The sequence below is a fragment of the Saccopteryx bilineata genome, chromosome 10 (assembly GCF_036850765.1).
Source record: "Saccopteryx bilineata isolate mSacBil1 chromosome 10, mSacBil1_pri_phased_curated, whole genome shotgun sequence".
Classification (NCBI taxonomy): domain Eukaryota; kingdom Metazoa; phylum Chordata; class Mammalia; order Chiroptera; family Emballonuridae; genus Saccopteryx; species Saccopteryx bilineata.
In genome coordinates this window covers 76,917,095-76,939,294 of record NC_089499.1, presented here as the reverse complement: position 1 = coordinate 76,939,294, position 22,200 = coordinate 76,917,095, and the positions used below count along the sequence as shown (strand labels likewise).

Genomic DNA, 22,200 nt, shown 5'->3' with positions numbered 1-22,200 from the left:
AAGCTGCGCTACCCCAGGCGGTGCCAACAATGAGCTCACTGAGCTGTGGAACAAAAACACACATACACACAAACTGGATGTAAACTGCTGAACACAATCACAGAAAAAGCATAGAAACATGGATACCATAGTAGACCAAAACATTAATGTTCGGCTGGCGCTCAAAATACAGAAACCTGGACAGGAGGAGCTCACGCTGCACAAGACAGAACACAATTAGAGCCACATGGAGACAAGTATGTCAGCTTCCCTGCACTCTGGCCAGGTCTACACTGGCAAATTGGGTGGAGACTTGAAGCAAAATCGCTGTCTAAATTAGAAAGCCCCATCTGCTTTGGCCTGAAAGAGGTGGGCGATTTGAGACTGAAGCAGATTCTTTTTCTTTTCTTTTTTGCCTCAGTGGCTTGCTTTGGGAGTGCAGGTGTAGTCACGGTGAAAATAAGATTGCTTGGCAACTATTAACCACTGGAAATCAAGTCTGGGTCTGGCAGCCCGACGCACTTGCCCTTTGTGCACCTGCTTCTTTTCTCAAATTTTCAAGCAGGTAGGTGGGCAGGGGCAACTAGCTGGCAACTGACTGAGCAACTCGAGCATAAGTGTTTGCCAAAACCCAGGGCTAAGGAATGAGCGCTGGTCTCCCAGAGACGGAATCCTTTTCTGCAGTGATAACAATGCCACATTTATGCACATCTGCCTGCCACAGCTGGTGTCAGAGAGGAGCCACCCCCAGGACGGCAGGCTGGCTCAGATGGCAATATCTCCCTAAAGCAAGGCCAGACTGCAAGGAGGAGAACCATGACCAAGAAAGGTCTTTGCCAGTTAGAGAAAGCTGCCTCACAAGCTTCATGCAGGACCCGAGCCTGCTTGCTGAGAGGCTGTGCGCTACCCTACGTATCACACAGATTGAGACTGAGACACGGTCACATCAGAGTGGGTTCAGAACAGACACACAACAGCTCAGAGTCTAAGGCAGAGGGAGAGGAAAAGATTTTGTTTGCATCGGCACCAATCCGTGTTCTCAAAATGTGACTTATCCTCCTGTCTCTTATTTTGTCACATTTTGGAGGGTCTCCTCCTTGGTCTGCAAGGAGGAGAAGGCATTTACTTACATCAAATAACCTTTCTATGTACATCTCCTCATTGACCTTATCACGAAGGACATCCTGAGAGTGGCGGACAAAAGTCACATAGGCATCGGCCACGTCCATCCCAGGTTTCTGCAAAGAAACAGGAAAACATGAAAATGGGATTTTCAGACAGCAACTCTTCTTTAATTACCCATGCACTTCACCCCCGCCCCCACAACCTTGCTTGGGTTTGAAGCCAGCCGCAGTACAGATGATAGCTGTCCCCAGCCTGGACTGGTAGGAACCGGTATTTCAACCTTCTCTGCTCTTTCTGGAAATCACATCTGGCTAAGAAGGGAGTTGGGATCACAGGGTTTTATAAATATTTTTTTACTATTAATATTTTTTTTTCTGGCAAAGATACTTGAATGAATACATATTCACTGGGTAACCCAGAGATGTTATCTGGCTTGTCTTTGGATTGAAAACTCCCCATCCATTTAAAATACTCAAATATACTCTGTCTTCCACTGTGTGTCCTTAATATAACATTAGAAAGGTGACATCCTTCCCTATCCCTGTTTCTTTTTTGGAAACATTTAGAAAGTGCTAAGTAAAGAAAAAAAGTTCATTCTACACCCTTCCCACCCAAGTCACATATTGAGGGTAATTTGACCTGAGAGGGAGTATTGTATTTCCTAATCACTGGACTCAGAGGAAACATTCAACCAATTTGTCTTTGCTTCTAGGTGCCGCCTCACAGTCCAAGGATTAAAAAAGTGGGGCGAGGGAAGGATTTGATTTTTAAATAAATTAGATTTTCTGGAAAGGTAAGCAGGTGGTTCATCCAATGTAGGAAATGCTTTATATTGTCTGGGGGTGGGGGAATGAAACTCAGATGTCACAAAGTTATCTCCACAGAAACCTATTAAAACACTGTAATATGGGTCATTAGGAAAGCTGCCATAAGCCCCTTACGTTTCCACAGTAGATATGTATCATATGTTTGCTAATCACTAAAAAGATTAGTTTTCATTGCTGTGCTTTACCTTAGATCACAAAGTATCATTTCTCTACAAGACGGGTCTGTCAGGCACTGTAAATTGAAGTTAGTTAACACTTCTGTGTAATTTCCAGGGTGAAAATGAGGAAGGTTTGGAAACAGTAGGACTGTATTTTTTTTTTCTTATACAAAGCAAACAATGATCAAGCAAAGGGCCAATGCTTGGTCCCTGGGATGCTAGTAACATTTTTTAACACCTGCTGAAACAATGACAAGGTATTAATTTGAAAAACAATGAAGACAACCCAAAGCCACAGTAGTCAACTGTTACACTTTCAAGCAATTTTCATAGAATGGATTGAGCAGGTTCTGTGATGGTCCTGTAATTGTTGCAGCTTTATGATATGAAACAATAGAGGCTCTCCAATGAGATGTGATAGCTATTAGTTCTCAACTGGCATCTCTCTCCTCCCCTCCCTTTGGCAGCAGCACATCAAAGGCATTCTCCATGGGGAGAAGGAGCCCTACCTGGGAGACTTGAGAAACTTATTATTATTATTTCCATTTCTTTCTAGGTGATGCTTGTGGCAAATGTGGCCGTTTCCTGGACACATACAGCCATCTTATACCTAAGAGCCAAAGCCAAATTCAGCACACCTATTAATAACCCACAATGTCAGAAACAGTGATTTACAATAATGGTTCTTTTCACCATCTCTTCTCTTTTCACTAAATTTGCTATCCTCAAAAGGGCATGTAAGTTTTAAAAGCTTTGATTAAAAAGAAAAGTATGATCCATCTTCCCCAGGTAGTTAATAAACTCCACAGTTCTCTGTTTTATTTTATTTATTTATTTATTTTGTATTTTTCTGAAGTTGGAAACGGGGAGGCAGTCAGACAGACTCCCGCATGCGCCCGACCGGGATACTTATCAATATCTGACATTGTTCTATGTATGTATGTAGGCATGTATGTATGAATATATCTGTCTATTTATTTTTGGTCTCTCTTCGCCAACTAGAACATAAAATCCATGAATACAGTGACTTTACTTGGTCTATTTTCTATTGTATCCTCAGCACAGAAACTGATGCCTGGCACACAGTAGTACTCAGTAAATATTTGCTGAATGAACAAATCCATGAATAAATGAGGCTCCCTCCCATCTCCTTCCCCCCCCCCCCCTGAAGCTGGAAACGGGGAGGCAGTCAGACAGACTCCCGCATGCGCCCGACCGGGATCCACCCGGCATGCCCACCAGGAGGCAATGCTCTGCCCATCTGGGGCGTCGCTCTGCCGCAATCAGAGCCAGTCTAGAGCCTGAGGCAGAGGCCAAGGAGCCATCCTCAGCGCTCGAGCAAACTTTGCTCCAGTGGAGCCTTGGCTGTGGGAGGGAAGAGAGAGACAGAAAGGAAGGAGAGGGGGAGGGGTGGAGAAGCAGATGGGCGCTTCTCCTGTGTGCCCTGGCCGGGAATCGAACCAGGGATTCCTGCATGCCAGGCCGACACTCTACCATGAGCCAACCGGCCAGGGCCCTCCCATCTCTTTTTTAAAGTTCTTCAGTCATTCTACAGCAGGTCCTCAACACGTTGTTTTGTTCAATGTCTTTTCATTATAACATTGATGAGAAGCCCTAGGAACTTAACTCTTGTTTACATCCATTAGCTATGGTAAAATTGGTTTTGTTATACATCATTTCACTTAAAGTTGTAGTTTCCACTAGATAGAGGGTGACGGAGGACAATCTGACTCTGGGTGAGGGGTATGCAACATAATTTAATGACAAGATAACCTAGACATGTTTTCTTTGAATATATGTACCCTGAATTATTAATGTCATCCCATTAACATTAATAAAAATTTATTAAAAAAAAAAAGTTGTAGTTTCCAAGAACCTATCAATGACGTTAAGTGAGGACTTACTATATGTGGATTTTTATTGGCTCCCCTACACATCGGAACTTGTGAAAATCATTTAAATTTCTCTGGGCCTTAATTACACTATCTGTAAAATGAGATAGCTCCCTACTTACCTTCAAACATTGTTATAATCATCAGTTAAAATAATGCATGTTAAATTGCTTTAAAAGCCATATCATTATGCAAACATGAAGTCACTATGACCCCCACCTAACACTGTATTACTTCAGAGCCTTACCTGCCTTTATAATTTACTTTGGAACCAAGAAGAAAAAAAGCAGCCTTGGAGAAACCAACGTCAAAATAAAATCACCAGTCTTTGCACAAAAATGAAGTTTTCTCTTAATTAGGTCCTCAGGGCCCCATTCACAACCATCTCCCTTTTTAACCAGCTTTACATCCAACTCCAACAAGTTTGCTTTTCATCCTTTGGTGGGCCAAGAAGGGGGAAGAGGGGAGTTGTGTGAAAGAGGTGTGTTGATAGAAGAGTGCCATCACTCTTCTCGATGCCATGAGGTAAGGGAGCTGGCTGCCAAACTGCAGCTCCACACAAGTGGAGTCCCCAGTGGGTGGGGCTTGGGGGAGGCACACTGCCCCCCACGGAGGAGGCGCTGGGGGGGCGGGGCACTGAGGAAAGTCATAGAGGATATGTTCAAGTACAGCTAGTTCCCTATTTGAAAAGGAAGGGAAGAATGTATATGCATTTTAAGTCAATTTCCAAACAAATGGTTAAAATAAAAACTGTTTACATACAAACAAGCTAACTTGTAGTTATAGATGGAAAATATTCTTGACTAAGCAACTGATACTATTAGATAAATTAGGCTTGATACCACATTGCTATCTACAAACAGTGGGGAAATGTTAGGCAATGGTTTGAATACCCCACAATTACGCTGCTTATTTTAAATGTGGCTTGGACAGACTGATGGCATAGGATGTAGATTTCTAGAAGACATGTAAAATAAACAACAAAGAAATGAATCTCTACATAGCTAACTCCATCCACATGTGGAAGACATCATTTGTGAAGAAGCTACTCGGTGTCTTGGGAAAAATAGGACATAAGACATTTTAATTATAGTTTGTTCCTATCAGGGTACTTCTGAGTTTTGAGAAAAATTCAGATTTCCAGTTTCATAAGCAAGCATAAATTAGGAATGCAAAACTACTATATATAACAAAGGTTTGAATACTAAGTCTAAGGCAAAGAGATACGCTTTGAGAATTAGGCAATGTTTGGAATGACAGGTAATAATGCTTCTCTCCATTAGTGTGGATAATTAAGTGACAGGTCCCCTAGGGCAGTGGTCATCAAACTCATTAGTTAACAGAGCCAAATATCAACAGTTCAACGATTTAAATTTCTTTTGAGAGCCAAATTTTTTAAATTTGAACTATATAGGTAGGTACATTCCTTATCGAGGTAGCGCCCACACGTGATATTTTGTGGAAGAGCCACACTCAAGGGGCCAAAGAGCTGTATGTGGCTCGTGAGCTGTGGTTTGCCAACCAGGGCCCTAGGGTAACTAACTACTAGTCTCCACAAACTAAAGCAATAAAACATGGACCAACCTCACACAGCAACACAAGTGAACTCACAGTCTCCAGAGCTAGAAACAACTTAAAAGACGATTTTATCCAATGATTCTTAAACCTGTTTGCAAATAAGAAAGACTTGGCGAGGTTTAAAAACTACCAATGCCGTTAGACTCCACATCCCAGAGGTTGTTTTTATTTGGCAAGCAACCCGGCACTAATTGTAAAAACTCCCCAGGCATTTCCAATATGTAGGCAAGGTCAAGAATCACTGATTGAGTCCATTGGTTCCCAAACTTGGACTAGATATCAGAATCATGTGGAGAACTTTTCATTTATTTATTTATTTTTATTTTATTATTTTTTTGTGACAGTGACAGAGAAACAGAGAGAGGGACAGATAGGGACAGACAGATAGGAAGGGAGAGAGAGGTGAGAAGCATCAATTCTTCATTGTGGCACCTTAGTTGTTCATTGACTGCTTTCTCACATGTGCCTTGACCAGAGGATTCCAGCCATCCCAGTGACCCCTTGCTCAAGCCAACGACATGGGGTCATGTCTATGATCCCACCCTCAAGCTGGTGACCCCACGCTCAAGCTGGTGAGACCTTACTAAAATCGGATGAGCCTGCACTCAAGCTTGCGACCACGGGGTTTTGAACCTGGGTCTTCTGCATCCCAGGCCGAGGCTCTATCCACTGCACTACCACCTAGTCATGCCTCGTGGAGAGCTTTTTAGAAAAAGAGTTCCAGGCTCCATCCCAGAACAACTGAATCAAAATCTCTAGAAACACGAGGCTAGAAATTGCTATTTAAAAGCAAAAATAAATAAATAAAACAAAAATTTTTGCCACTATTGCCACTGTATATTCTGGTTTAGGGACTATTCATTCAATAGATGATAGTCACTGGTGTGCTGATAGATTGGCTCTTCAAAACAAAAAAACCAAAACAACAAAACAACTTAAACAACAAACTTTGATTTGTAGTGCTTGCCAATTTCCATGGTGTAAATACCTTCTCCATGGCTCAGTTGGTGCTACCAATGTGCTCTCGCTGAAGGCAGATGTGGAAAGACATGCTCACAGTTGACTCTCTCTTGGGAGCCAGTGTCAACAGTTTCTATCTACTGGTCAAAGTACTAGCACCTGAACATTCACGCTCCTACTCATTTGCTGGGAGACCTTGGACATGCTACTTAACTTCTCTTAGTTTCCTCAGCTGTGGAAGAGGATGACAATATTACCTGCCTCATAGGATTGTTTTGAGAAGTAAATGATTAATGTTATTGTTATTTTTTAATTTACCATTTTAACCAATTTATTTATTTTTTTAGAGAGAGAGAGAAGCACAACTCATTGCTCCATTTAGTTGTACATTGATTGTTTCTCATACAATCCTTGACTGGGGCTCAAACTGGTGACCTTGGGATTGAGCTGGTAATCCTGGGCTTGAGCAGGTGACTCGGGTGTTCTGGGTTGAAGCTCTACCCACTGCATACCCCAGTCAGGCCCAAATGATTACTATTATTTACTATATGTAAATAATGTACATATAGTACATATTGTCTCTTATGCACTATTATTTTCTCTAAAATTGTTTATTTACTAAAACATTAATTAAAATGTTACTATATATATTACTATAATATTATTTGTTATAAAATACACTAATAAACTTAATTTTAAAGTTTACCTTTTTTCTAGGCTATGGTAATTGGTGGAATCCTGAGTTTGAGGTGCTAATCATAGTGTTTCCAATACTAAAGTAACTACTCAGTTAATTAAATAAAGATGTTCATCTGTGCACTAAGAAAACAGGCAGATGGCACAGTGTTTAAAAGCCTTGGTTGAAATCTCAGCTGTCCCACTTAGCAACTGTGAGACTCTAAGGAAATGAGCTCTCTGGGCCTCAGTTGCCTTACCTTTAAAGTGGGGTTGTCATAAAGATAAACTGTAAAGTGCTTAGAAGGTGCCCAGAAAACAGCCAGTGCTTTATAAGTGTTGGTTGCCCTTGTCATCATCATACTGTGTGTCATCAGTGGTAAAGGGACCGCATCTGAGGACATGCCACATCATTTCCTTCCATCTCCCTAGAGGGCGGAGACTCAGCTAATTCACTTTGTCCCCCCAGAGCTGAGCAAATCTTCTGATTTAGTATCATTTATCCATGAACATGGAAGAACTACAGATCAGGGCACTGTTCTGTTGATGCAGAGTCCATTTTTACCCTCATCTTTTACAATAAATCTGAAGTGAACCTGCCTTGCAGGAATTATGTTGAACCACATAAAATGGGCAGTTTTTGACCATTTTGCCCTCCCCAAATGCCGATTTGAGTTGCCCAGTTCCAACTGCCGATCCGCGTATTTGGGCCTTGCCTATGCTTCACCAGTTCTACTCTTGCTGGTGAGGTTTCCCTCTGCTTTCAGGCCAACAGAAAACAATCCTCAGCCCCCAGATCTTTGAGTTATGAGGCCAGAGCTAATGTCAGCAAGTCCAAGCACCCACTCCCACCCTTTTGCCCCAGACTGTGTGGACTTCACACGCTCATCAAGCACACGTGTCCTGCTCCTGTTGCTGAAACATCTGCTCAAGGCAAAGTACGGTGCTGAGTACAGGGGGTCTTCGGGGTACGACAGTGTCGACATTCGACATTTCAAGTTTATGATGCTCACTCCCATAAAAACTTAAACAAATTGAGGTGTGACTGTTTGTGTTTCGGCTTACACAGTTGGCCTCATACGTAGGGCCTACGTGGGTGGACTAGTTTGGTTGCGTGCAGCAGAAGGATACACAGTACAGTGTACAGTACAGTTTATTTATGTCCTTTTCCTTTTTCTGTGGCTTAGTTGTGTTTTTATGTTCTAGATATGATTTTACAACTGTGTTAGGATAGATAAGTGACTTAGGTTAGGGTGTGTTTCGACTTACAGCAAAATTCAGGTTACGTCACTGTCGTAGAAATGGAACTGTGTTGTAACCTGAGGACCCTCTGTGTTCCATATACCTGTGTCATTTCATCTGCCCAGCAAACCAGCCTTGTTAGTATTATCTCTATTTTAAGGATGGAGAAACAATCTCAGAGAATTTGATTTACTTTGCTCCCTGTGATTTACTTTTTCTCCTTGGGAAAATAAATTACTTAACTTCTCTCCTTATTGCAGTTATGTGAGCTTTTTCTCTTTCCCATTGTAAGGACTGTCTATGCCTCCCTTTGAGAAATAAGCCAATAAGCCATTACACATTTTACTTCCTGGGGAAATGAATTTAAATGTTAATATAAATCCTTGTAGAAAAAAACAAATTTTAACAAATAAGTATTTGAACAAGGATGGTACTTAACCACGTTCAGAATGAGAGGTGTTCAGTATGAGACCCCTTGATGGCTGTTGAGATAAGCTCTCTAAATTTAATATTTTATAATAGCTTCACACCTCTTTTGTTAGAAACATTGAAACAGAATCATTTTCTTTTCCCCTTTATTGGAATATATTTGAATCTCTCCAATTTTATTTTGCTATTAGGCAGGGCAAATCTGTCCATAAATGTGTCCTGGTTTATCACAGGTAATCCCACATTCTAGCATTCATGTGTAGTTCTTAACCTCAATTTAAATGCAAATTTTGGGCAACTTCAAGTGCTTTATCTGTGAACTTTGAGAGCTCTCTTCATAAATGAGGTCTGCACTAATTATAAGCAGTTTTGTAAGGCTTCTTTAAAACAAATGCAGAATTGACCCCAAAATGAACAAATTCAGAATTTATTTGTTTAAAAAAAAATGGCACCCTCTGCAAATTTCTAGCTCATGACTTTACTTCCAACATGGACATACAGGAGATGAGATGAGTAGAGTGATCACAGAATGAATATATCAGAAAAACCAGTGAAGATAGAAATGGAAGTAAACTAGGTTTATCCTCAAATAGGATGTCTCCTCCTGATAAAAGAAACCCTACTCTCTTCTCAGCTGCTAAAAATTTTACCATGAAATGTTCTTGGCTTCCCTCTTTCTGGTGACTCAATTCAGGAATATATAATTTAGCAGCAACTAATGAAAACAGCACCATAAAAATTCTAATAAAAGAAAAAACAAAAACAAAAAACAAAACAAAACCCCAAAACCAAAATAATCAAACTCTCAAAACAATTTTCAAATACTCACAGGTACATCCACATATTTGGAAGCTGCCTTCACCTAAAAAGGAGAGAAGAGGATGAAAGTGAGGCTGGTGCTTATGTTTGATTGTTCACAGCTCAGAGCAGTAGCATCATCAGAGTTAAAACAATATGCTGGCATGGAGCTGACTAGAAAACACAGAAAGGTACTACAAAAATAAAATCTGTTTGCTATTTTTTCCCCAAGCCATAGCTACTGCTTGAGAGAGAAAAAAAGAAAGGGAGAAGGAGAAGGAGGGGCGGAGGAGGGAGGAGACAAGGAGACAAGGGACAGAGGGAGAGCAAGTGAACAGAAAGAGAGCGAAGTGTTCCAGATGAAACTGTAGCCGGTGTGAGAGCACTTCATTCTCCTCCTTCCCTCTAAAACGACGGGTGCTAAACCCCAGCTGTTGAGTGGAGGGTTCCCCAATCCAGAAAGGCACCTGAAGGCTGCTGTTACTTCCTGGGGTCTTGTGTCACTTGGCTGCAGGTTTGTCTGAATGGAACTTTTAGTTCTCAGTGTCAATGACCTCTCTTTAAGAAGAGGGCTGCGGCCTTTGTGCATCCTTAACCCAGAGAGATAGGGGTGTCTGTGGGTGGGTTAGAAGGGTACCAGAGCTTTTCAAAATTGCCCCAACTGTAATGTTGTGTCTCTCGGTTTTAAATACTGGAAAACCCAGAAGAAAAGTGCAGGAAATTTATTTTCTGTTTTTTAGGGAGAGAGTCTGGCATGGAGATTGGAGTCAAACCTGGGTTCAAATCCTGCCTTTTCAACTTACAAGCTATGTGACCTTGGCCAAGTGATGTTGTTTCTCTGAGCCTCAGTCATATCATCTGCACAATGGCTATTCTACTGGCCCCTACTTCAGCTGGTCGCCATCATGGTGAATGCACACAAATCCTGGGACATAGTGCAACAAACAGTAGCTAAGGAGAGCAATTCATAAACAAGCCTGGGTAAGCTCTGGGTGCTATGAGAAGTCAATGAACAGCTGAATTTGAGGAATACCATCTATGGTGGTATGTCTGATACTCTGTGTGTCTAATTTTGACTGCATTTGGTCACACATGTTCCTCTAGGCACAGGTAAGACTAAGGGGGCTATTTGAGGTAGCAAGTTTCCAGTTTTATTGGCAACCACAGAGACTGATAGGTACACACAGCAGTGAGAATGTTTTTCCCCTCTCAGGCAGGCTGAGGAGATCTACCCGCATGAAAGTATCCAAGGGAGCATTTGCCCTCTTGCCCTCTTCCCAAAACTACTCTGCAGAGTGTCTACTCAAAGGAAAGAGAGGCCAATGAGCCAAAGTGAGGGGTGGAAAGAGCCTAGAATTTAGAGTCAAATGTACTATAAAGGACAGAACCAGTTAACCCTGGGATAATCACTTCAGTACCTTAGTTTTGGTTTCTAGATATCCAGAATAGGATGATAATACTGTGTATTTTGCAGGGTGGAGAGCCCGATCAAGTGAAAAAAAAATTAGAAAGTGCTTTTAAACTTTAAAGGGCTGAACACACATTGGTTAGTTAAGTAGAGAGCTAAGCATTCTATCTGGAATCATTGCCAGCATCTGGTGATGCCCAGATGCTCTCGTTGCCGGTTCCCCTGGAGCCTTACGCTTCTTCTGTGCAGCCCTGACTGTCATTGCAAGTCAGGAGTCTTGGTGCAATGTCTATCTCCCACCACGTCAGGTCTTGCTCATGGCTGTCTCCTCAGTGACTTACTTGGAACCTTAGAAAGGGCACTTAGGAGAAATTTGTAGAAGAAAGGAAAGAGAAAAAACTAGTGACCAGTTCTGGCTTCAGAATAGTTGAGGAATAAGCAGAGGAATGACCAGAATGAAATGCCTCTGAAAGCCAACATTTTTATATAAAAAGCTGGCTGCCTGTAAAGCCTAGTGGGTGAGGCAAAGCTCTGGGCTATTGAAAGGTTTGAGGAAAGTGTTCCAGATTTTGCACAACTAATATTTCTTTTAAATGACTCATGACCCCAAATCATTCCTCTTTATTCCTGTTCCAGAATTTCATTTGAGCAAAAAGGTGGCTTTCTTTTCTTCTAAGTCTCCTCCATTTGAAAGAACATCTAACACCTTTAGGATGTTTTCCACCTTGCAGAGCACTTTTTATGTACAGTTTCTTCTTTCAGTCACCTTGTGTGTGGGGGGGTACGAGTCATAGATATTTATGACAGAACACTAAAACCACAGAACTGAAGAATGTATTTTCTAAAGATCTCAGTCAGAAGGCAGAGAAGCCAGGACCCTTGAGCCCCAACTTTTTCTTTGAACTCCTGATTCCACCCCAGTGGTAGAAAGTGTGAGGAACTCAAGCACCAGTGGTCAGGGGAGGTGCTGGCAAAGTAATTATTCTCAGTGGGAAATTGCCTCTTTTGCTCTGTAGAGCTGGTGCTTGGCAGTTGGTCAGAGTTTTGCTACAGCTGAAATGATCAACCTTTAAAAATGCCTACTCTCCATTCACCACTAACATGCATTTACAACCAGGAGAATGACACCAGTCAAATTCTGTCCGTTTCCAGGCAGTTTGGAAGACGAAGCAAGCGCCATGTAACGAGTGAAAGCAGTCCGTGCTGCTTCACGCAGCAGCCTTCAGGCCCCTGGGCTTCTTTTTCTCTCTGGCAACTGCTGACTTGCATGAAGTCTTATCGATTGTCCTCCTGTCCCATAATAATAGGAAAAAATAGTACAGAGTAATTTGTGGTGCTATTATTTGGATAATATGGTATACCATTCTTGGTTCTAGCTATTTGAAGTTCAAAAAAGATGTCAATAAGGATACAGGGGAGTCTGGGAGGGTCTCCTGTAAGGAAAGTGAAAGCAGAGGCATCTGGCTGGAAAAGGAAGGGCTACTGGCAAAGAGTATGATCATTGTCATGTAGTCAAGTAAGGGCTTCAATTCAGATGGAGCAAACTTGTTCACGGTCCTACTAGAATACAGAATCAGGATGAAAGAGTAAAGTGACAGGTCCTCCAAAGAAGGTGCAAAGAGCTATCTCAGGCCAGCTGGCATGGCCACCCTGGATGTTGAGGCCTCCTCTGTGGGCAGCTCAGCAGAGGCTCTGTAGCAGGCTTAGTGTGAGAGCCTTTCTGCACACTGACTGTAGCAGGCTTTGTGTGAGAGCCTTTCTGCACACTGAGCCACCCTGGATGTCGAGGCCTCCTCTGTGGGCAGCTCAGCAGAGGCTCTGTAGCAGGCTTAGTGTGAGAGCCTTTCTGTCAAGACCTCCTCTGTGGGCAGCTCAGCAGAGGCTCTGCAGCAGGCTTAGTGTGAGAGCCTTTCTGTCAAGACCTCCTCTGTGGGCAGCTCAGGCAGGGCTCTGCAGCAGGCTTTGTGTGAGAGCCTTTCTGTCGAGACCTCCTCTGTAGGCAGCTCAGGCAGGGCTCTGCAGCAGGCTTTGAGTGAGAGCCTTTCTGTCGAGACCTCCTCTGTGGGCAGCTCAGACAGGGCTCTGCAGCAGGCTTTGTGTGAGAGCCTTTCTGTCGAGACCTCCTCTGTGGGCAGCTCAGGCAGGGCTCTGCAGCAGGCTTTGTGTGAGAGCCTTTCTGCACACTGAGGGCATCCCTTCGAGGCCGCTTCCTGCTCTCTGAGGCTAGCTTCCTGAAGTGGCGGGACACTGCCATCCGTTCTCTTTTTACAGTAGCCATGCTGAGACATAGCACAGTGGGTACGTTAGCAGAAGCAGGATTAGAACTCTAGTCCCTGGAACCCTTTCCTGTCTATGCCAACAGTGCTACCTTTCAGCATATAATTTCTTTCACATATGCATAGGGATATGTATTATGACCAGCTCTGCTCTATGTAGAGGAAGAACCAGCTCCTCCCATCTCACTGAGGGTTGGAAATCCAATAGCACACCATACCCTGTCTCTAGATCAAGTCAACAACAGGTTTTACAATCTAGACAGAACTATTTTCCATCTTACGTAGGCTTTGATGAAGAAAATATCAACTTTTTAAAAGTACTACCTGTTTTATAGTATTTGTTCCCCATCTATGGATCTCAAAAGTTTGTGTTTATTTTATTTTGAAATTAAATTTAATGGGGAGACATTGATCAATACGAGTACATAGGTTTCAGGTGAACATCTCTATAGAATTTGAACTGTTAACTGTGTTGTATGCTCATCGCCCAAAGTCAAATCATTTTCCGTCACTGTATATTTGTCCCTCTTCACCCCCCTCCACCCAACCCTCTGACTCTTTCTAGCTTGGTGACTCTCGGAGCTGCTTCTGCAAAGGGGGCGATGATCACGTTACACAAGGGGATACTGCAGTTGAACGAGGCAATCAGACTGGTGAGCAGAACAGTGCTGGGTCTGTGGTAACACGAGCCTGTTCTTGTCATGACTAGTGGACATACTGGCGTATTGGTGTAGATGAAACACAGGCTCCTCGTCTGGGGGCAGAGGCGACAGTTTCACTCTCCATCTCTGAGCCACAGGCAATTTCTTGCCATGAAAACAGGATGCTGGAATCTCCCCAGGTTACCAGCAGGTATCTGAGTGGGTTCTCAGTCTGGCATATGCTGCCAAGTCTGTGAGCATCCTATGCCCTGGAGAACTTGCCCTTGAAATGCAGAGGCAGACAGCAAAGCCCTCTGCTCTTGACCTCAGCATGGTTGAGTGAAGGTTGAGCTGAGAGGCCACTCTAGGCCAGTGCCCTCTGTCGTATTTAGTGACACCAACTTACTGCTCTCTGGGATCATGCTGTGTGCCGTGGGCTTGGGAGATCAGGGCAGTGAGAGGGGTGTGCCCCACACACTTGGTATGGCACCCTTTTTAAGCGGGGACTCAATTGCCCTCAAAGGAGAGGCAAGAAGTGTGCTTTTATTTTCTGAGATTCCCTGCTTTTTCACAATCCTCTCTGGAGGGACAAAGACTATCACTCATCTAGTAGTATCCATGAGCTCCCCACCTGCCCCCAATACAGCCAGTTTTGGGAAAGGAATTTAGAAAAAGAGACACAGATCAGGAGAGGCTGTGGAGACAAGGGTGAAGGTTGGGAGACAAGCGGTCAGTAAACACTTGTTTGTGCTTTCAAACGCTCGAGGCACAGAGCATTCATTACGTACAAGGACCACAGGAGGGGCTCTGCACCATGATTCCTAATGATGGTGGATGATGCCTTTCTCAGATGATGCCTAAATGCACAATCTCTCCAACACTCAGAATGAGTCATGCCCATCCAATAATTCAGAATTATAAGTAACACTTCTTGAGCTTATGACTTGCCAGGTGATGAGTTAGGAATATTGCATTTGTTATATTTAATCCTCACAACAATCTTTTGAGGAGGTGGTATCTTAATATTCACTTTTTATAGTTGAAGAAATTAAGACAAACAGTGATTAAGCAACTTGGCTTAAAGTTACACAGCTAATAAGTTACAGCTTTGGCCCTCCCATCCCTAAGCTGCCTATTATTTGGTTAAAAAGAAACAACAACCAAAAACATTATCAAACCTCTTTTTTTTGACTGGTCATATTTAAGTCTTGTGTGTGAGTGTGTAGGCACAACCTAAAATTGCTTCTCCAGGAAAAATGTACGAGGGATTCGAATAATTATCTGTGCTGACTCAGGGCAGAAGGTCCAATACAGTTTCTCTGGCCAAAAGTCCCAGCTAATTACCTTGGCCCTCCACCTGACTTAGCGTGTGGAGACAGGCTTAATGATTTCTTTATTGAACTCTTCCATTATTTTTCAGGTGCCCAAAGTAATTTTTTCATTGAACACTCACCATTCTGGGATTTTCACAATGCTGATGACTAAGGGATTTTCTTCTGCCTGGTCCTAAGAAGGGGACCTGAGTTAATCATTGTGAAGCTTTGATAGGAAGCTCGGCGGGGGCTTAAACCACTTCTCTGGCTTCATTAGGGGAAAAAGCAATCCAGGTGCAGACCACGTGGACCTCAGGGTTTGATACTATTAAATAAATGCACAAACCAAAAAAAAAAAAAAAGTGGATTAGGCCCTTTTTGCAAACAGAAATCTGATGGGCAAGACTCAAAGATGGGAGAAAAAAGTCTGAACAGATACCACTGCATTAGTGGCTGCCAGGATTCTCCTTTCTCCCCACAGTAGCTTGAAAAAAAAAATCAAACAAGGAAACAATTTATTCTCTGCATAGGCTGGCTATGCCTGTTTGACTTCTCAGGATCCCTGACCTGACTTCTCTGCCTTTGCCTAGAAACACCAACCACATCATCTCAAGAGGCTAGCAAAACTGACTTCAATGTTTGGCTATTGAAATTTCTGCTGCCAAGATAATGATGCAATGAGATTTTGTTCCTTTCTCTACTTCCTTAACTCAGGTGGTTTTAGTGATTTAGATTTTCTTTCTTTCTTTCTTTCTTTCTTTCTTTCTTTCTTTCTTTCTTTCTTTCTTTCTTTCTTTCTCTCTCTCTCTCTCTCTCTCTCCCTCCCTCCCTCCCTTCTTTCCTTCCTTCCTTCCTTCCTTCCTTCCTTCCTTCCTTCCTTCCTTCCTTCCTTCCTTCCTTCCTTCCTTCTTTCCTTCCTTCCTTCTTTCCTTCCTCCCTTCTTTCCTTCCTTCCTTTCTCCCCCCCCCACTCTCTTGGCAGTTCAGTATGTAAAAATGTTACATATTGCCACTATTATCTATAAAATAATTTTATCTTTATTACTTAAATTTTATCATCTGTCACCATCCTCATGTCTTGAATGTAGGCTCTGTGAGGAATAAGAATTTCTCTCTCTCCTAGTCTACACTGCCTAGTGTATAGAAGGGGCTCAATGAAAATTGTTGAATAAATGACTTCTGAGTATAGTCAGTACCCAGGGTAGAGGTTGCCAGGGCTTTCTTGAATTTGACTTTTAAGCTTTAACATTCTGAAAGGGACACTGAATTAGGTACTATCAATTAAAAAGAAACTGGTATTTATTGCCTCTATGAAAAGAGCTTGTTTTCCTATACTACAAGAGTATAGTGTGCAGGGCAGAGCTTGGGGTCCAGAGTCAGATGCCCAGGCTGGCATGGGGTCCTGCCATCTTCCAGCTGTGGGCCAGGTTATTGATGTCTTTAAGCATCAGTTTCCTTTTTAATAAATAAATAACAATAATATCTCCTCATAGGGTGGTTCTATGGATTATTAATTTAAAAAGTCAGATTTCTTAAGTGTTAGCATGTGAAGGACACACTTCTAAGCATCTGACCTCTACTCATTTAGTGCATGTCAAGGATTAAATGAGTTAATGTATGTAAAAACTTTTGCACAGGGCCTAGCACATAGTATGTATTCAATAAGTGTTGGCTATTAGTTTTGCAATCTCTTTTCCTTTCACCTCTGAAGAGGCTGGTTTGTAGGGTCAGGTTTCAGGATATAGACTGAGCTATGTTTGCTAGAGGTGGGGGTCAGTAATTCTCAGATACCTGTACACGTAGGTATGGTGCCACTGTTCTATGGTTTGGAGGCTCAGGTAAGAGCCTGTGACTTACTGTGCAGTAAGAGACTGGGCCGTCTTACGCTGATTTTCCTTTCTGGCCCTGTGCTGGGTTGTGGTCTAGGCTAACTCTCTGATTTTACATCTCCCTGGCTCCTCAGGCTCAACATTTTAGAAAGAGATCCCTGAAGACCAGCATGGATTGTAGAGATCTCTGCATTGAAATGTGAATCCCAAACCCAGTCACAACATGTAGCTTGTTTCCAAGGATACTTGCCATCAATATTTTGCTCCCTGTGTGGGCATGCCACTCCCTCACTGAGAAGTGGAGTCTATTCCTTCACCCCCTGGAGTCTGGGATGGCCTATGACTGCTCTGGCCAACAGAACATGCTGGAGGTGACTACATGCCAGTTCTGAGCTGAGTTTTGGAAGAGCTGGCAGCTTCCACTTCCTCACTCTTGAAAGCCAGCTCCCCTACAAGAGCACTGTGGTAGGACTACCATGCTGTAAGAAGCCATGGCACATGGAGAAGGTCAGCAGAATGAAACCCCATATGGGGAGAAAGAAGCACATAGAAGTACATTGAGTTATCAGATGTCCAGCCCCAGCCCAGCTGACCCTGGTTAGTCATGAAACCAAAGACTCTCCTAGCAGAGCTCTTCCTAAATTCCTAACCCTCAAAATTGTGAGCAAAATAATCTGATTGTTTTCGGTCACTAATTTTGCCATAATGTGTTATGCAGCAATAGATGACCAAAACATTGACGAAGGTGTTACTTTGTCTCATATTTCCCCAACTGTACCCACTGCATGCATTTCCCCAGAGGACACTGTTAGGAGGTCACCAAGTCTCCTGGCTATAAAAACATTAACAAACAACTTGATTTTCACCTGATCTTTAATGATGTTTATTGAGCACATATGTGTGGAGCACTGTCTAGGCACCTTACATATAATTAACTCAGTCATCATTGTGGCACATTAGAAGACTCATTTTGTCACTTTACAAATGAGGGCATAGAGGTTTAGAGAGGTTAAGCAACTCTCAAGAGGTGAACCAGTAAGTGATGAAGCTGGAATACAAGCCCAGGTCTGGTTAGAAAGTGTGGAGTCCTTTCACTACATTAAGTTGTTGATATTCTGAAAATGATGTGTCATTCTAAAGCTATATCTTACCTACCAACCACCTGGGATCTGGGAGAAGGGGAAGCCTACTTTACGGGACATAGAAGGGTTTTGGGACAGAAAGATCTTGATTTTCATTGTGTGCTATCACTGACTAGTTGAACAAGCTTGGGTAATTTCATCTTCAACATGAGGATAACAACATCTTTTTGAGAGGGTTCTTGTAAGGCCAAACAGGTTAACATCATACAAAGTGCTCAACACAATGCCTGGTACACAGTAAGAGCTCAAGAAGCATTATCTAATATTCTTACTAATATTTAATTCGCCTGTGGTTCATTGGATTTTTACTGCCAAGTGTGTTCCCATTTATAGTTAACAAACTAGAACAAGGATCAGCCAATGATGATGGCCCATGGGCCAACTGTAGCCTTCTGCCTTTTTTGGATGGTCCACAAATTAAAAATGAGTTCCTCATTTTTTAAATGGTTGAAAGAAAATCAAAAGAAAAATACTATTTCCTGACATGTGAAGATGATAGGATATTAATACTTCAGGCTCCGTAAGTAAAGCTTTATTAGGACACAGCCATGTCTGCCCCTCACATCGCGCGTATAGTTGCTGTCATGCTATAAGGGCAGAGGTTGAGTATCTGTGACAGGGACTATGCAGCTTATAAAGTCAAAATATTTATTATCTGGTCCTTTCCAGAAGAACTTTTCGAATTCTGGGCTAGAGCATGATTTAAGTGGGAGACAGAGAGCTGTGGGAAGAATCACAAAATGTAAATTTCTAATCCTAATTTGAGCATTCACTAGTTGACTAACCTCAGCTACTTGCCTGCCTAATCTGTTGACCTCATGTCTTTATCTAGTATAATAGTGCGCCTGGCTAATTGTTTTCTCAAATTCCTTCCTAATTAAAAAAAAAGCCTGTAACTATCTGCTGGTGTATGAGGCAGGTTCTAATTAGAATGTGGAATAGGAAACAATCCTCACGCCAATCCTTTACTTTACTCTAGCAGTAAAGTAAAAGGCTATTACTATTTTATTAATAATAAGAGCTCTAGAAATGAGGCTCCAGGAAAAACTGTAGTAACAGGGAAAAGGAAAAAAACAGCAAAAAATAAAGAGCATTCACAGACGAGATCGGGCGCGTTCAGGGTGGTATGGCCGTAGACAATAAAGAGCATTCACACAGGTACCAGACACTGTAGTGTGGCCCAGTGGGTAGACTTGGCAAAGACATAACAGGATTACAATCGGAGCATGTGTTGAGTATTTACACTGTGCCAGGCACTGTTTTTGGTGTTTCTCATGAACCACCTCACTTCACATTCCCAGCACTCTTTAGTTGGAGCTTCCTCAGCTGTACCTCTTTGGACTGTTGTAAAAATTAATGAAGAGGGTGCACAGAAAGAGGCAGAGCAAAGGAACACGGTGGACCCACAGTGCATGTGGGTGATTCCTCTTGCTGGAATCACCAGGCCAGAGGAACAGCTTCCTGTGCCTGGGCTCATGGCACTGCTTTCTGGCCCATATCCTCCCTCTGCCTCCAGTTTTATGTTCTCCTTTTCTGGCAGAAATGGAATGGGCAAGGTTTACAAATGAATGCACTGTAAGTATGGCTTGGGGCAATAACATGGAAGAAGATGTGACCACATCATTCATTAGCAGATTGGAAATAGTATCTAAGAAAGGATGTTTCTAAAAAAGAGAACTTCTGAAGGGGATTGGAGGCAATATAGGGAAGTGGTTGAGAGCACAGACTCTGGGATTGGATCACATGGGGCCAAATTCTAGCTCACCACTTAGTAGATAAGATATTCATCATTTCCATGCCTCTTTTTCCTCATCTACAAAATCAAGGTAATAATGCTCACAATAAAGTTGTTGAGTTATTAACTGAGTTCCTAGAATTGTTTCCAGGGCATGGTAAGAACTATGAGTCAGTGATCATTATCATTTCTGCTGGAAATTCAGGCTGTCCTAGGTAATCAGATTTGTATATTAAGCTTGGTCTAGCACTGCATGATCCAAGAGCTACATGTGGCTTTTTAAATTTATGAATTTAAACAAAATAAAATGAAAAATTCAACTTTTGAGTGGTACTGGCCACATTTTAAGTACTCATGGGCCACATGTGGCTAGTGGCTATTGTATTAGATAGTTCAGATATAGAATATTTCCATCATTGCAGAAAGTTCTATTGGACAGTGCTGGTGATGATGCAAGAAACATTCATAAATATTCATTACTATGTTTTTAATGAAGAAATGAAGAGATTGTCATTCACTTCCCATTTTAGAAAAAAAGATCAGTTGGAGGAGAAAGCAGAGAAAAACAGGCGTGGGTATCCATCCATAGCCTCATCTTGCGGATGGAACGAGAACTAAAGGTGCATGGGTATTATTTAAAGCTATAAAGGTGCCAAGAAGAACAATCATGCTACGCAATGTACCAAGGGGAGAAAGAGAAGTGGAAGCTGGTGAAGTGGGGTGAAACTCTGTCTATTATAGTAGGGGTCAATCTCTAAGATCGATCAATAGAAGAATAGTACTTAGAGCTCTGAAGATAAACACAAAATTGTTTCAAAGGACCCTTCTGGGATCAGGGATTATGGTGGAAAAAGGTAGGACAAGGAATGTTGCTTTTTAAAAACATTATTATTATAAGTGTTTCTGTACTATTTCATTTTTAACCATGTCTATCTATATACTTCTTTCATAAAAAATTTATTGAAAAAAAGAACAGAACAAATGATAGAATTTTTAACATTCCCATGGAGAAAGACATTTTGCAGGAAGAGTATATCTTTTCCAGGGTAAGTGCTTCAAGGGTTTTGCTTGATCAAAGTCAGGATTCCTCAGAATGATATGTCCTTGACAAAAGCACAAGAAAACCAAGCAAAAACCTCCCTCAATACATAATCTGGTGGCTCTAAGTGCATCTTTGGAGGAAGGATACACTGTAAGTGCCAACTAAGGGACCGACTGCTGGGGGAGACAGAATGTGCCAGTGGGTGGATGTTCTGGGACTGTGTGTGCGAGTGAGCAGTTGAGCAAACCTCAGTGGCTCCTGCTTGGGGCCAAGTGATGATTACAGTGAAAGCCCTTCCAACAGTTTCTGAGACTGGAGACAAACACAACCCTTGCAGCATATCTGGAGTCACAGACAGCATGATGAACTCTCAGAGCTCTGTCACTGCAGGTGCCGAAATGTCTTCAGCGCCTGCCGAAGACCAATGGCATTTCTGCCCAGCTGGGAAGTGCTGGGCTGTGGAAATGCTACATAGAGGCACAGCTCTCCTCATCTCCCTGGCAGAGAGCAGGCGTTTATAAACCCTGTTTTTACAGATGTGGGAACTGGGACACCAAACATTTCTTAGGACCATGGCTCAGGAACAGGATCACTGGCTTTCAAAATTTGATTCATATTTAAAAGATAGGAGTTAAGCATTGGAATGTTTTAAAATAAGGTTTCCCTAAGTTGCCAGTATTAAATGGAATGAGTGCTATTTTTTTCTTCTTCTGATAATAGAAAGAGAATATTGGATTCCAAGTCTGGACACTCACTCCTACTCTCTCAGCTACTGTCTGTGTGACTTTGGGGAAAGCAATTGTTTAGTTTTCTCATAGACAACAGAGAAATAATACTGATATCTAGTCACATATAAAAATATGGGTGTATTTACCAATGATCAAATGCCTGATTTACTCTATCTTATTCAATTCTTATTAGAACTGTCATCTCATTTTACAAATGAGGGAACTGTGGCTCAGAGAGATTAAGGTGCTTTCCCTAAGGAACACAGCTACAAAGTGTTAGAGCTAGCTCTGCCGGACAGCTGGGTTGGTTAGAGCATTGTCCTGAAGCACAGAGGTTGCCTGTTCGATCCCTGGTCAGGACACATATAGGAGCAGATCAATGTTCCTGTCTCTCTCTCTCTCTCTCTCTCTCTCCCTTCCTCTC

The 22,200-nt window shown here is 42.3% G+C and overlaps 1 protein-coding gene across 20 annotated transcripts in view; it reads right to left on the bottom strand.

The window, feature by feature from the left end:
• CADPS (calcium dependent secretion activator) overlaps positions 1-22,200 on the bottom strand; it is a 589,311-nt gene that overhangs the window by 38,244 nt on the left and 528,867 nt on the right. For 19 of the 20 annotated variants that reach the window (XM_066244445.1, XM_066244440.1, XM_066244437.1 and 16 more), the window contains 2 exons: positions 9,695-9,727; positions 1,110-1,217 (listed from right to left, as the gene is read on the bottom strand). In XM_066244445.1, coding sequence (XP_066100542.1) covers positions 1,110-1,217; positions 9,695-9,727 — 141 coding nt within the window. The remainder of the gene's footprint in view (positions 1-1,109; positions 1,218-9,694; positions 9,728-22,200) is intronic. The other variant, XM_066244444.1, reaches the window with a different exon arrangement.